The 15,129-nt window shown below is 28.9% G+C and overlaps 1 protein-coding gene across 2 annotated transcripts in view; it reads left to right on the forward strand.

Moving 5' to 3' along the window:
• LOC107454822 (xaa-Pro aminopeptidase 1) overlaps window positions 1-15,129 on the forward strand; it is a 145,529-nt gene that overhangs the window by 94,355 nt on the left and 36,045 nt on the right. For both annotated transcript variants that reach the window (XM_087154615.1, XM_016072127.4), the window contains one exon: window positions 3,964-4,073. In XM_087154615.1, the coding sequence (XP_087010741.1) occupies window positions 3,964-4,073 (110 nt within the window). The remainder of the gene's footprint in view (window positions 1-3,963; window positions 4,074-15,129) is intronic.

The raw sequence follows: 15,129 nt of genomic DNA on the forward strand, positions 1-15,129 counted from the left end.
TAAGTACAGTGATATGAATATATAGTGATAGGTGATATCTAAATAAATTATTCTTAAGTTTTTCTTTGAACAAAATCTGTTTGGATTTATCGTTTATTTCTAAAGCAGGAATTTGAATTGTTGATTTAAAAGTAAGATCGTTTTATTTTTAAATACTTTCATATTTATTTTAATGCTTTTCGATATATTAGTAATTTTATTTATATTTTAATGGTTACTTCACTTTAAAATTAGAAAATGCTTAATTTTACTTAGAAAGTTATTGAAATCTATTTTATATACTAGGATTGTTTATAGTTTTTTGTATATTCAATATCCTTTTATTGGTTTTTATTTAACTATTTAAATTATATACATATGCGTATTTAGAGCATGTGTTAAGTCTTTATTCAATACCCGCGTTTAGTTCAAAATTCGTTAATTGTTAAAAATTCCGCGCGGCGTGCCCGGTGAAAAGCTTTTTTCTTTCAGCCGATTTTTGAGGATGCGGCGTTTCTCCGTGAAATTATGGTACTATAGAATGATTCATTTCTTACACAAGTTTTAAAAAAATTACTAGCCAATATTCCACATTCTTCTCAACTTCCTAGATTTGTATGCTGCTCAAAAATCTCAAAAAGTGGCATCAAAATTAAAAATAATAAAATTATCTTAGCATGTTTGTAATCATCAAATTTTTTTAATAACCCCAAAAGAATAAGCCTAAAACAAACCTAAATTCAAAATCTCAAATTTTGAGCCTTAAATTGGAAAATATAAGCTAGTATCAATGTGTATAGAATAAAAATAATAAGTATTATAAGGTTGGTAAATGGCACAACTAGAAAATTTTGATTTGTGAGGTATAAAAGATGGCAGTTTTAAGCATTTGAACTTTTTTTTATACACAACTTTCTTTGGATAATTTAAATTTTTGTATAATTTGAAAATTTTCATACTTGTTCTATTATCGTCATGCAGTCCTTATGGGTGATGTACTGCAGCTACTTGATACATCAAAACTGAAACGGCAAGTAATAGCAAGCTTTGCAGTTTTTTTTTGCATTGTGTTTATTTTTCAATTAATATCATTTTACTACATTTTTCATTATCATGAAGTATATTTTTATGAAATAAATATCTTTCCTGATTGATCAATTTAATTTGTATGGTGATTTCTTGAAGGGGTTTTAATTTGCAAAACCCTCTTGGCTACACCATTGAGGTTGATGAAAAGACTGTTTCTTATTGCTGAGAAAGAAAGACTTAGAAGTGAGCCACTGAACTAAATTTGCAATGAATAAATGCTCTTATGAATTAAATGAAGCAGAGAACTTTAAAGCTATTTGATTGGCACCATTATAGCCTTCTTATCTACTTTAAATTCTTTTTCTAAAAACATGGCTTATTTTATGATTTTATTAATCTTACTTTAAAAATCCTGATTTCTTTTACGTGGCATTTCAAATTAACTAAAAAGGTAACAGGAAAAATTCAAATTAATAACAAAACTTCCACAAAGTCATACCTGCCAAGTCTCCTGTTTTTTAACGAAGACTCCTGTATTTCACGACTCTATCCTGTTTATATTCTCAAATTTCTCCGTATTTGTTTAAAAAGTTTAGTTAAGAATAAAATATTTTAGTTAAGAATTTACCAATTATTAAATCCTTATTTTTAATTTAGAATTTTTGCAATAAAATATCCACTAATGGCAAAAATACTTCTTATTTGCAACAGATAGTACTGTTGCCAGTACTGCCATATGTTGAGTGTTTATAGTTAAGTAATTATAAATAATGGTTTTAAAAAATCTTTAGATTAAGGTTTATGTACATATTTTTTACTTCGCTACTCATACATACTTTTACTTCGCTACTCATACATACTTTTACTTCGCTTCAAAACTTTAATTGTAGCCCAAAAAATATTGTTAGTAAAATCTCCGTTATTTTATTTCACCATAGTTGGCAGGTATGCACAGTGGTCAATAGCAGGGATGAAATTCTTCTGCGGATTCGCGGATTTCCGATTTTTTTCAGATTTTTCCCGCTAATTTCCGCTTAAATTTTTTTTTGCGCAAGTTAAAATATTTTATGAGGAATTTAATTCCGCGGAGCGAAATTATTGAAGTCCTTATTCCTCCCTCTGAAGTTTCTCTAAAAATCATTTCCTTGGGATAAAACTGGTTGACCTTTATACAGGGATGAGATTTTTTTTTGTCTCTCAAATTTCAGCCCTTTTATCAAAAACTCTGATTATCTAAAAGTTTAGTTTTTTTTTTTTTTTTTTTTTATAAATATCCCACTTTTTTTTAAAAAAATTCAGTTGTTGAAGTAAAATAATTATATTTGTTTACGATTTTCAAGATAAACAGAAAATTGAAACTACGTCCTAGCTGCTAACCCGTCCGCATTTTTACTTATATTAGCTATTTTCTCCGATTTCACGCACAGAAAATAAGATTTTCCGTATTTTTTATCCGTCGGCAGGATAGCTCGTATTTTCGTAATTCAGACGTCGTTGCTTCTTGTATTCAGGCGTGAAAACTAAAAAAAGGAGAAAAAAAAAGAGAGGTGGATTTGTGGTGAAAATATTTAATTGCTCATTCAATTAATCTTGTAAATTTTTATTTATTATATCTAGACAAAAACAATACAAGCAAGCCTTTTTGAAATCCCAAGTCCAGAGTCTGCAAATATCTAAATTTTTATTCACGCAATTTTAATATCAATCATTGATTTTCGTATTTACCTGATTTAAAAGTTGCACATTGCGATTCTTATTTACGCTATCTAAATATCGTACATTATGATTCTTATTTACGAGATATAAAAATCCAATATCGTGTTTTGTATTTATGCATTTTTAAAATCGCGATTTTATTATCAAACATCGATTTTCGTATTTACCTGACTTAAAAGTTGTACATTGCGATTCTTATTTACGAGATTTAAAAAGCCAATATCGCGATTTGTATTTACAAGCTTTTAAAACCCTATGTAGCAATTCGTATTCACGCGAGCTTAAAATCCAGTGTCGTGATTTGTTTTTGCGGTTGTAATATCGCGCGATTTAAAAATTATGCATCGTGATCTAAAAATTACGCATCATGATTTGTGTTTTCGCATTTTTTAAATTCGATGTAGAATTTCATATTTATGTGATTTAAAAGCCTCATATCGGGATTTATAATCACATGGTTTACAGGTTTAAAAATCACGCTTTTTTTGTCAAATATTTGTTTATATATATATATATAAAAGTTCAAAATGAAGATAAAAAGGAAAATTATAGACATATGCAAAAAATAACAAGCAATTGATTAAAAAATTTAAAAAGAAGGATGAAATTTTTTAAAAAACCAGAAAATATTTTCCGGTTTTTTTTAAAAAAATTTCATTTTTTTAAAATTTTTTTAATCAATTGTTTGTTATTTTTTTCATTATTATTCTCCCCCCCCCCCCTTTTTTTGCATGTCTGTTTTTTTCCTTTGTTTTATCTTCATTTTGAACTTATCTAATGAGTTCTGTTTACTTGCAGCTTATGCACAATAAATTAAACTTACTGTTTTTCTTAACTTTCTTCGTGTTTTCTTATATTTATTTTGTTATACATATAAATATATATATATATATATATATTTTCTTGGATTTCCTCTTTTTTACTTTCTGACTACTCTCATCCCTGCAATAGGTAAGACTTAGGGTATTGTTGTAAGTTCAAATTATTCATGTTTAAATTAAAAAGGTGCAGCAATTTAAATATTCATTCTTAAAAATTAGTAGAAGAATTAAAGTTAAGCTGGGAATGATAAACAATATTATCCATGGCTAATAGCATGCAGAACATCACTTATTATACACCAATATATTTTCTTATTAATAACAAAGTTTGCAGATTATGATATTTGTTCCAGATCTTATTGATGTGTTTCCTGTTTAAGACAGATAAAATGTTATTTTATGTGTAATTTTTTATCAGGTCAAAGATGCAGTGGCAATGTGTGAATTTTTTGCCTGGTTAGAAGATGAAATTGCAACAGGAGATGTAACTGAGCACACAGCTGCTTTAAAAATTGAAGATTTTAGACGGTAAGTCTAGTATGCTGGATGCCGAAAATATTTAAAATTCTGGAAAGTTATAGTTAATTTTTTATTTCCTTTAGGAATGCTGTTTATTTCAAATAGTTTTCTTCTTTGCAAAAAAACAAAAAAAAAAAAACATCTACTTTTGTGACTGTAATGTAAAAGGTATTTTCAATTACAAATATACGAATTACATACCAACCAACCAACTTTCGCATGCTTAAATGCTTTTTTCCGGTGGTTGTGAAATAACTATTAGTTACATAAGTTATATTGTAGGCAAATACTTAATTCACCTTTTGGATCACATTAAGTAACTGGTTCTCTATATGTATGTTTTAACTATTTAATTATAGTGGTAGTTAAAAGTATCCTAATTCAAATTTGTTAATAATGTGCATGAATGCAAAAAATTTTCTACCGCATTAAATACAAAAATAAAATCTTCTGGAAAAGTCGACAAGTATTGACTTAGTTTTTAATTGAAAAATGTGACTTCACGATTCAAATTAAGTAATAAAGATCTCTACTCAATTCATACATATCATTTATTATATAGTGCCTTAAAAAAGAACACCTTAATAAGTTATGATTAACTGATTGTTTTCATGTTAAGTATGTTAAGTAATACAGTATAGGACCCCAAATCCGACACTCACAGGACCGACGAAATTCCGTATTTCGGAATTTGCCGAATTTCGGATCTCTTTCGGAAATTCCAATATGGCACCCATATATTACAATAATTCAATTATACTGCTAATTTCAGAAAATTAATTAATTCCAATAAATTTAGTTAAGTTTTGATCGTAGTAGGTGAAACTGTCCTATCTTAAGAAATCTCATTAATTAAAATATAATCTATAGAATAGAAATAACAATACAGTGTAAAGTCACGTATCCGGAATCGCTGGGACTTCCAGAAGTCCGTATAATAGATTTTTCCGTACAATAGACCCCCAAGGTAAACAAAGCTTAAAATGATTTAATAAACGATCTGAATCTAAGAAGCAAAAAATAAATAAACATTATTTTTAAGGGGAATAATGTTTTAGCATTAGAATATCTAATCAATCAAATATAAAATATTAGAAAAAAATATTATTGCTGAAAATATGGAAAACGAAAAAAATTTAACAGTTATGAAAATATTAATCCGCCATTTTGAACTAGAACGATTCAAGCAGGAAGATGAAATTCATGTCATTCTGGAACAAAGCTTAAAATGATCTAAATCTAAGAAGCAAAAAATAAATAAACATTATTTTTAAGGGGAATAATGTTTTAGTATTAGAATATCTAATCAGTAAAATATGAAATATTAGAAAAAAATATTACTGCTTAAAATATAGAAAACGAAAAAAATTGACATATGAAAATAATAATCCGCCATTTTTAACTAGAATGATTCAAGCAAGAAAGGGAAATTCCCGTCATTCATTAAGGTGGGTAGGTGGAGGAGAAAAATTCATTTCCTCCTTATTTGTGTAAGAAAATAAGTGTAAAGAGGAGATCATTTAAGTTGAGGGTGGGGAAGTAACAAATTATTGTTTTCTCTCCAATCATTGGCTATCAATCAAGCATAAAGGCGGGGCACGCTGATTGGGTTCTCTTTATTTTTTCTTCTATGACTGAAAGAATGTTACCCCCTTTTTCCCCCCGCCTCATAAATATTACATGGTATGGGGAAGAACGAATGTTTTGTTTCTCAAGGACGTGTATCCTTTTAGACCTATTCAATTTTTCCATTTTGACTCCCCCTCCACCTTAACGCTTGCCCCATTTACCCTTTTCCACAGTATTTCTTCTTTCAATAAAAAGGTTCCAGGAAATGCCTCTCAGAATCAGACTCAATTGTGGGCTTTTGAAAACAAATCTCCCTCTTTTTCCTACATTCCAAGGGAGGAGCGTCACTAAGGGTCACTCAATGGTTTTGATAGATCTTCACTTCCCCTTTCTGGTGATTTATGGGTTCGATGCATAAATCAGAGGTTCAGTGCAAGCTAGAAAAAGAGAAAATGTGTCAAAAGACCTTTTTTTTTTTTTTAAGGAAAGGGGAAGATGGAGAGATGTTTGTTTATTTTGATTATTAAAAAGTGTCCGGGAAATGAGACATTACACTGTATATATTTTTTATAAGCTAACAACAAATAATGATAAAAAAAACAAGCTAACAACTAAATATGATTAAAAAAAACAAGCTATCAATTAACAAAAAAAAAACGAGCAGTTAATAACTAATAAAAAAACAAAAGAGTATAATTTACATCAAGTAAGAAAAGCAGCAAAAGGGATAGAATTCAGTTTGTATCCCACATGGTATCTTCATTATCAAAAGGGGGTGGTTAATTTATGGTCAAACTGGAGAGGAAACCAAGGGGTAAGAAGGGAAACCAGTAGAGCACTTGCACAGCTGTCAAGATTGATTGATCAGTTTCTTACAACATGCTTTTCTTTATTTTGTTCATTGAAAATGCAGGTGTTTTTACTTTTCCCTTTCACTTTAGATATTTTAAACTGCTTTAGAAACAGATGTTTCCTTTGACACAGATTTTTTTTTCATGCTTTTTTTTTTTTTTAGAAAGATAAAATAAAGTTACTTACTTCAACAGAATAAAATTCCAAATCGAAAGAGAATATAAGTGATTTTTTTTCTCTTATTAATAAAAATTTCTTTAAAAAAAAAAAAATTAGATCGGATTATGTGCCGAATTTCGGGATGCCGGATTAGGGGTCCTATACTGTACTTAATTATGTTAAGTAATTAGTGCAGGCAATATTTTAAGTTCTGAACTCAAATTCAAAAACATACTTTCTCTGGATGAAATTTTTTTGTCAGACTTTGATTCTTGACCCTCAAAATATGAAAATAGTCGCAATCTGCAAGATATCATCATAATAGTTAAGGCAAAAGCTTAGGATCCTTACTGTTAATTTCAATTTTTGCATGTTTGGCCATTTTAAAAGAGTCCAATTTCAAAACTTTCATTTTGCTAGAATTATTCATCTGATGTCCTTCAAATTTTAGATTTTATATTATTTAATTACATAGATTAAATTGGTCTTAAACTTTAAAAATTTTTCAAAATAAGTAAATTAAATAATAAAAAAAATATTAAAAATAATTATTCTGGGGAATTATCTTTGGATAGATAGGTTTTATATTTGTGTACAAAAATTTTTTAATTTGCTTCTTTAGTTCCACAGTTATGGCAAAATATGCAAAAAAGGAGTTGCTGTCATGAATTTTGTATCAAGGTGTATCTTAATTCTTTCTAATTTTTCCATTCTTTCCAACAATAATTTTATCTATTCACTACTAAATATATTTTCCCTCATCGTTGTAGCATTCAAGATATTAAAATTTTTTGATTCATTCATAACAATGCAGCATTCATACATAGTTTATCATAGATTTGGCAGTTTAATTGGCTTTCACAACCAGGGTTCATACTAACTGGAGGGGACATATTTCGTAGAGGGTTTTCATCCACTTCAGAGAGATGAATCTGCAGGATTTCACCTTCTGTAACAAGTATATTTTTAAGAGATAGGGCTGTTAACACGTTCATTGTCACTCTAATTTTACATGGCTTGCCCGTCGAAGTGATTTTCCCAGTATGCATTGCATATTTTGATGAAATATTATTTACAACAAAACAGTTGATATAAAAAATTAAAGCATTAAAAATTTACTCTAATTATGTGTTTCTAATAATCTTGGCTTCGCCGGTCACCGGTGATCCCCGGGGCTCTCAGGGATCTGTCCAGGCCGAATTTACTACCGTTTGGCGGTACCTTCACAAATTCAACTTTAGAAAGAACGGTAGTTTCACAAATTCTATTTTAGGAAAAACGGTAGTTTCACAAAATATTTTTTCTTAAAATTTCATTTTTGTATCCCTTAAGAAACGATAAATCCATATTTCTGTGTTGATTTTTAAATATAAATTTTAATTTTTCACAAATTATGTCTAAATTTTCACAAAATAGGTACCTCTCAGAAAAACCTAGACAGACCCCTGGCTCTATAACAAACTCAGTGCTGGTCACTGATGGCTCCCATGGCAGTCAACGTGTTAACCCTCTGCTCTAACACCAACCTAGAAGGCCAGGGTGTTACTCTTAGTGTGGTGTCTTCCCACTGACCTAGACGGCTCGAGAGGCCCTACCAGTAACTAGGCTACCACTGCCATAGCTCAGTGAGTCCTTGGAAAAGTAAAGCAGAATCTGATTGATCTGGAAATCAAAAATTGTAAATGGAAATGGATTAATCATGTTCTACAAAAATCTGAAAAATTTAAAGCTAAGCATGTTTTTGATTGAAACTCTAAGGGCAATAAAAAAAGAGAGACCCAAAAATACTTGGCGTAAAATTATTGTAAATGAATTAAAAACAATATGAAAGACATGGAGAGGGACAAAATATCTGGTCACAAATAGAGTTAGATGGAAAGCTATCATAGAAGCCATATGCTCCAATTCAGAGTGAAGAGGAATAAGTATGTATGTTGGCAGTTCAGTTGCACCAACTACAGATAAGCTGCATCATTTAAGGGTTGTCGGCATGCATCTTATTCTTTTGAAAATTTTAAGCATTCATGCAGAAATCATAGTTTTGACAGTTAAATGCCACCTACTACAGATGAAGTGCATTTTTCATGGGTGGTCAGCAAAAATCACAAAAGTCTTGTTCTAACACTCGTACCGGGTGGCAATTTTTGATACATCGTTGGTTAGCTTCCATTTTAGTCTTTGGAAGGTCGCCCCTTGCATGAAAGAAATAAATGAGCGATTAAACCTCAAATGCTCTGGATCATGCTATTGGTCGAAAATGACATCACTGTTTGTGGGAAGGGGGATGGTGGCTATTGGCTGGCGTTTATATGATTTCGGCGACAAATTTTGTATTCATACGTACTCGTTCGGGATTTAATTCTTCCTTGTAAATGTTTCATTAATATTATGTCGTCATTAGGGTGGGGGAGATGGGTAAATGTCCTCTTCAATATTTAAGACAATATTTGTGTTTTAATTGATTTAAATTCAACAAAGTTAAAAACAAAACAAAAATAAAAATGATTAATGTTTTCCCAAATATAAGATGGTATAGTAATATTACAAACACGTTTTTCCCCCCTTAAGAATTATCTTTTACAGTTATAAAGTAACAGAAATTGAAATAAATATAAGCTCAAATTTAATAATATGTTGTGTTATGAATAATTTTAAAAACTTCATAATCTCACATGTAAATTTAGTACAGTAATGACCCGGGGGGCCTACGAAAATTCTGTGCTTAGACCTCCCCCCCCCCTGCAATTCTAGATCAACCCAGTTGCCCATGACATAATAGCAGTATAGTTTAATATCAGTTACTTAAATTCTAATAAAAATTACCACAAAACTTTGTAAAATGTGGATACTGTCTTTATTATTTTTCACAATTTTAATTATTCAAAGAAATATTTCTTTAATTGCATGCCGTATACAATATAAACATTTGAAACATAAACAAAGCAAAATACTGTCTACAGTGTTGGTATATGTATAAATTAGCTTATTTGTATAAATTACGTGGCTTATAAAAACTTAACCCCAGTAAAACTTGTTCTATATTGTGTCTCATTATTGTTTCTTATTGAACAGTCATTTCCTTAAGTTTTTAAAATATTGAACTAATAAACACAGTTGAAAACTTATGTAGTTATATATCTTGAGACTAATAAAATTAATAATAAATTTATCAAATAGTAGTAAAAAGACAATTATAAGCTTACTTGTTTAATAGCATAATGTTAGTAAAATTCACAATTTGTGTTAAAATTTGCAATATTTTTAAAGTGCATAATACTCTATAAATTATTTATTATCCGTAATCTGAATATTTTTTAATTGTAACTAAGATTCTGATCATAGGTGTAAAGTGAGAGGGACTTACTTTTTATTTCAAGAAAACTATTTCAATTATTTTATGAATATATGCATTTTTATTTTGCTTTTGTATGTCTATCTATGTATAAGTGTGTCCCTCTATGCCTAATATGCTTTATAAGTAAATTGAACTGTTTGAATTTTACTCTATTAACTTTAGTCTACAGAGCCTATCCTAGTACAGCTACAAAATGAATTTAGATATCTTTTTAAAACTAAAAAGATATCTAACTTCATTCAAGATAAAAAATTAATTTGAAGCTCATATATAAACTAACAAAATTTTTTAGACTCTTAAGCAGGGCCAGAATTTTTCTGAATTCAAATATTTTCACTAATATTTTTCCTGATGCTCCTTTTCTTTTCTCCCGAACGTTTCCTATGGTTCTGGGATAATGTGGCACTCATTACAAAAAAAAAAAAAAAAATCCAAGCAAAACTCCATTACATAAAAAACTTCATATGTCTGTGGTGAAACTGTGCAGTCGTTCTATCCAATGCAAATAAATTTCATTAAACTGATCAAGCAAAGTGATTTACAGATTTGTTATCAGCGTAACAAACTACATTAGAAAAGGAAAATCCCATGCCAGATATCTATAGCTTTTTTTTAAGTGTTATTAGCATTAGTGAGTTTTCCAAATATTTACAGATACTTAAATATGTTATGCAACGATGTTTAAACAAAAACAAAATGTAACAAAAGAAAGTTTTTATTTTCATTTTAGACATTTATTGTGAAACATTACAAGTCGTAACAATACATTTTTCAAGGAAAATTGATGAGGTCAACAATACTACTTAGAAGGGGAAGTCAAGAAGTTCTTTAAAAAAATTGAGAAATTTTTATGTCATCTATGAATGTAATTATTTTACTTATTAAAATTAAAAATATAATGCATCATAATGTCATTTTAGTACATACATTTTATTTCTAAATATTATTGTGGCAGTGTGAATGATCATTTCAGTCATGCAAATTAACTAACTCGTTATCACTTAAGACTGATTCAGTTAAGGATATTTTATAATCATTACTAGGTTTAGAAATGGAAAAACTACTATTTAAAAGCTAGGTATTGCCAATATTCCTTAGATCTTGCCTCGTTAACAAATGATTTCTAACATCATTCAACAATAGTTTCAAAGAAATTCCATCCAAAAATTTTTCTACAATTGAAAAGAAAATAATTAGTATGGTGAGCTATAGATCTAGCCTCACCTAACTTTATTTAAAGCTTTAAGTTTATTTAACACCGTTGACAATGTTCGGTTGGCAACTGTAGTTGTAATTTGACTTTTTCATTCTCGGCCGTTAGATCAGATGGTTGTGTTCTTGTTTTAGTTAATAAATTTAGTTTATGAATGATATTTATTTCTTTATGAATAACGCTCAATAGACCCTCGAAGACGTGGGGGCCTAAAAGTGGTGACCCGTTTGGACATAGAACACGTACAGTCTGCAAATAGAATGTGTTTCTTTCATGGTGGTGTCAACTGGCGTTTAGTAAACTTATTCTAAGACATAAATGTGGTCATTTATTTCAAATATTAGATGAAATTTAAATTTATAAATGCTTAAAATAATGTAAATTTTTTAATATTTCTATAAAGTTAATTGAACTTTTTAAAATATTCTGTCATTATATTTGACATTTAATAACTACTTTTCAATTTCGTAAACTTTGTTACTTTAATCTTAATTTCAATTACAATTTGTAAAAAGCAATGAATTTTTAATTAGAGTATAAGAAATACAATTAATTAGTTTCAACTTTATCACTTACTATAATTTTAACTTAAAATGAAGTATTCTTCAACTGCATTTTGCATTCTTTCTCAAAATGCATTTATTAACTTGTGTTTGATATGCTTCGTTTGAAATTTTCAATTTGTGATTTATTGTGCATGCCTTTTACTTTTTGCTCTCTGACTCGCTAATATAAACAAAATGCCAGACGAAATTACTGCTTCTGAAAGCGTGGCAGATGTTGCTCGCGTTGCTTTTAAAGCACCCCCGTTTTGGCGCGCTAATCCAGAAGTGTGGTTTATTCAATTGGAACCCTCGAAGACGCGGGGGCCTAAAATTAGCTTCATTTCTTAATAATACAAAATAATTTATGATAATATTTTATGAATAAACTATTAACTAATTAATTAGTTGATTTCAAAGGCTCTTTTAAATATGCTTAGAAAACAAAGATAAATATGAGAATAGTAAAATCATGAAATTGATATTTAATCTAAAACAAAGTAGACTCATTCCAAGTGAAATTGACTAAATTTAAATGCTGTCATGTCACAGATTTTCACAAAAATGTTTTTAGAAAAGTTCTGGTGAAAAACTACAAAAATAATTTTTTTAGAATTTACTTTTAAATTTTAATCGATCGAAGGAAACAAAATCATAGATGATGGTTGTGATTCCAGCATTTATAAGAGCGAACATAAAATATTTTATGTTTGCTTTTATAAAGATAATTATTAAAAAAAGTAAGTTTAAGTAATTAAAGGAATTTTAAAAGCTAGGAAATATGTAATGCCAATTGTGGCATCACAGTGGTTTGTATGATAAAAATGTCGAACTGTTATATGGCAATAACTGCCCACTTCACTCAGAATGATATTACAGAACTATAATGATATTACAGTCAAACCCATAAAGAACCTTCAAGGGACCGAAATTTTGGTTCACTATAACCGGGAGTTCACTATATCCGGCCCCCCGAACAATTTTAACTAATTGTTCCGAACTCCTTTTTATTATACATTATTTGAATAAATGACCAATAAAATGAAATACAAAAATGACTGAGAAATAATATGTAGTAAAGAAAAATGTATTAACTTGCTTTTATTTTTTATTACTCTTCCTCTTGTTTACAAAAAAAAAAATTTTGTAATCTTTAGCTGATGCAGGGAAAAATTTGTACATACATCTGCCTGAGTAGGCCTCTGTTCAGGGATGGAAAAGTGTGATAAAGAAGCAAACAAGAGAAAATACTTATCGCTACATTCCACTCTATAGATGGTTTTAAAAATCTGTACAAGTATTAAATTTAAAGTAGACATTTTAAAAGAAATTAAGAAAAAAAATCAGTCAAAGACAGAAAAAAGTTCATAATATCCAACTTCCTCACTTTTTTAATTTTCTATATCCACAAAAAAACAATATACGTGTACAGCAAGGCATGGGGCCGAACATTTCGTTCACTATATCCAGGAGTTTACTATAAAGTTTAACTGTATATAGAATTAATATTTAACTTTATTTTTAAAAACTTGAAATACTTCAATTTATAATGGGGCTCAGGTTTTTTTTAGATAAAATTTAAATAAAAATATTCAATTAAAAATTAAATTATTTTAATTCAGATTGAATTTTAAATTTTTTAAAAGATAGTATTAAACTAGATCGCTACATAAAAAATTATTTATCAAAATGAAATAGGAGTACTTTGTTCTTAACAACTCAAAAATAGGCTAGTGATAAATTACACGCTTTCTTCTATGATAATTAGATCTGTGTGAATATAAATAAGATTTTTTTCCAATAACTGTTAATTATATTGCTTAAGTTCAATTCTTTGAAAATCTGATAAAAATTTAGAAACTATTCTTGTTAAAGCAAGCATTGTGAAAATTCTAAAAGGCATTTTTGATAATCTTAAAAGGATTTTGAAAAGGATACAAAGGATGTAGTACATACATTCCTATGCATCAACACAGGGATGGAGATTACGGACATAGTATAAATGAACGTTGCAATTGCTTACTGTTAAGTTTTTTTTTTTTTAAATTTTGCACTTACTGAAAATATTATAAACTGCATTTTATGAATAAAATGTAAATTACTCATTCTTAGTTAACACTTTACACACAGCCTAATTATCATTAATTCAAAATATAAATTATGGACATGAGTAACACTCACTTGCTAATTCATTCATTGCTAATGAACTGAAAGGAAGATATTTCAGTTCATTATCATGGCCAAATTGAGCTTTATTAAAAGTGACATAGACATTCTGAATGACTTCATTTATTGATGGGCAGCATTTCTCGCTTATCAAGTTCCTTTATGATTTGGATGCTCTGGACTCTAGAAGCTGTTGACGTAAAAGTGCCCGAACAATTACCAGGAAATAATGCTTTTCTCTACCATTTGCCGAATAAATTGAGGCACTGGAATAGTAAGATGACCTGAGTTGAACCTCAATCGCCTCTTTCCATTGTAAAAAACCTGTGTAAAATAAAATAACATAATTTAATCTTCACAGTTTATTCAAATACTACTGCAATATTACATATTCAATGAATTCAAAATGGAAATGTAAACACATTAATTCAGGAGCAGTTATAACCATGATAAAATTTATTTAAACAAGCAAATGTACTAAAAGACTAACTGAAAACTGAGACTAACTAAAATAGGGAAAATAAAGCTTTATATGACTGACACTTAATAGATGTTTTTTAAAACTTGTCACTTCAATCTTAATCGAATCTTTATAGCTATTCTATAAGTTAATGAGAATCACCGTTACCTTTCGCAGCATGTAACTTATTATTGTTGTTAAATAGCTGATCCATACACAACAGATTTGCAACTCTTAATTTTTAATACCGTGATATAGTAATCGACTAACAACTATTGTAATAGAAATTACTGTTTTCACATTGTAATGTAAATAATAACAATTGCTACATAACATAACAATAGCAACATGTAAATTGGAATTTTATACAATTTATAAACTTACTCGTAATGGAATCAAATTGGTGCTCCTCTTTTTCTACCACTTTTTTGATGTTATGACATTTTGATAAGTGCCTTCTTAATAATATTCGAGCTGTGAAACACACTTCACAACCATTCACAGGACATTTCAAACCTCTAGCTTTTACATCTGCTTATATGCTCGGATAAATTTTTATTTTGTTTAAATATTTTTTCGCAAATCACCTGATTCATAATTAAACATAAAAAATAGCAAGTTGATAAGTAAAAACAAGAAGCATTAATAACTCTTGTATACATAGCACGTTTGAAAACTAAATCTAAAATCTGTCGCCAAAATACTATCCAATACCATGTCCCTGTCCATATATAGTGATGTCATTTTCG

This window comes from Parasteatoda tepidariorum, chromosome 11, assembly GCF_982258835.1.
Source record: "Parasteatoda tepidariorum strain Cologne lab strain chromosome 11, Ptep-v5.0, whole genome shotgun sequence".
Taxonomy (NCBI): domain Eukaryota; kingdom Metazoa; phylum Arthropoda; class Arachnida; order Araneae; family Theridiidae; genus Parasteatoda; species Parasteatoda tepidariorum.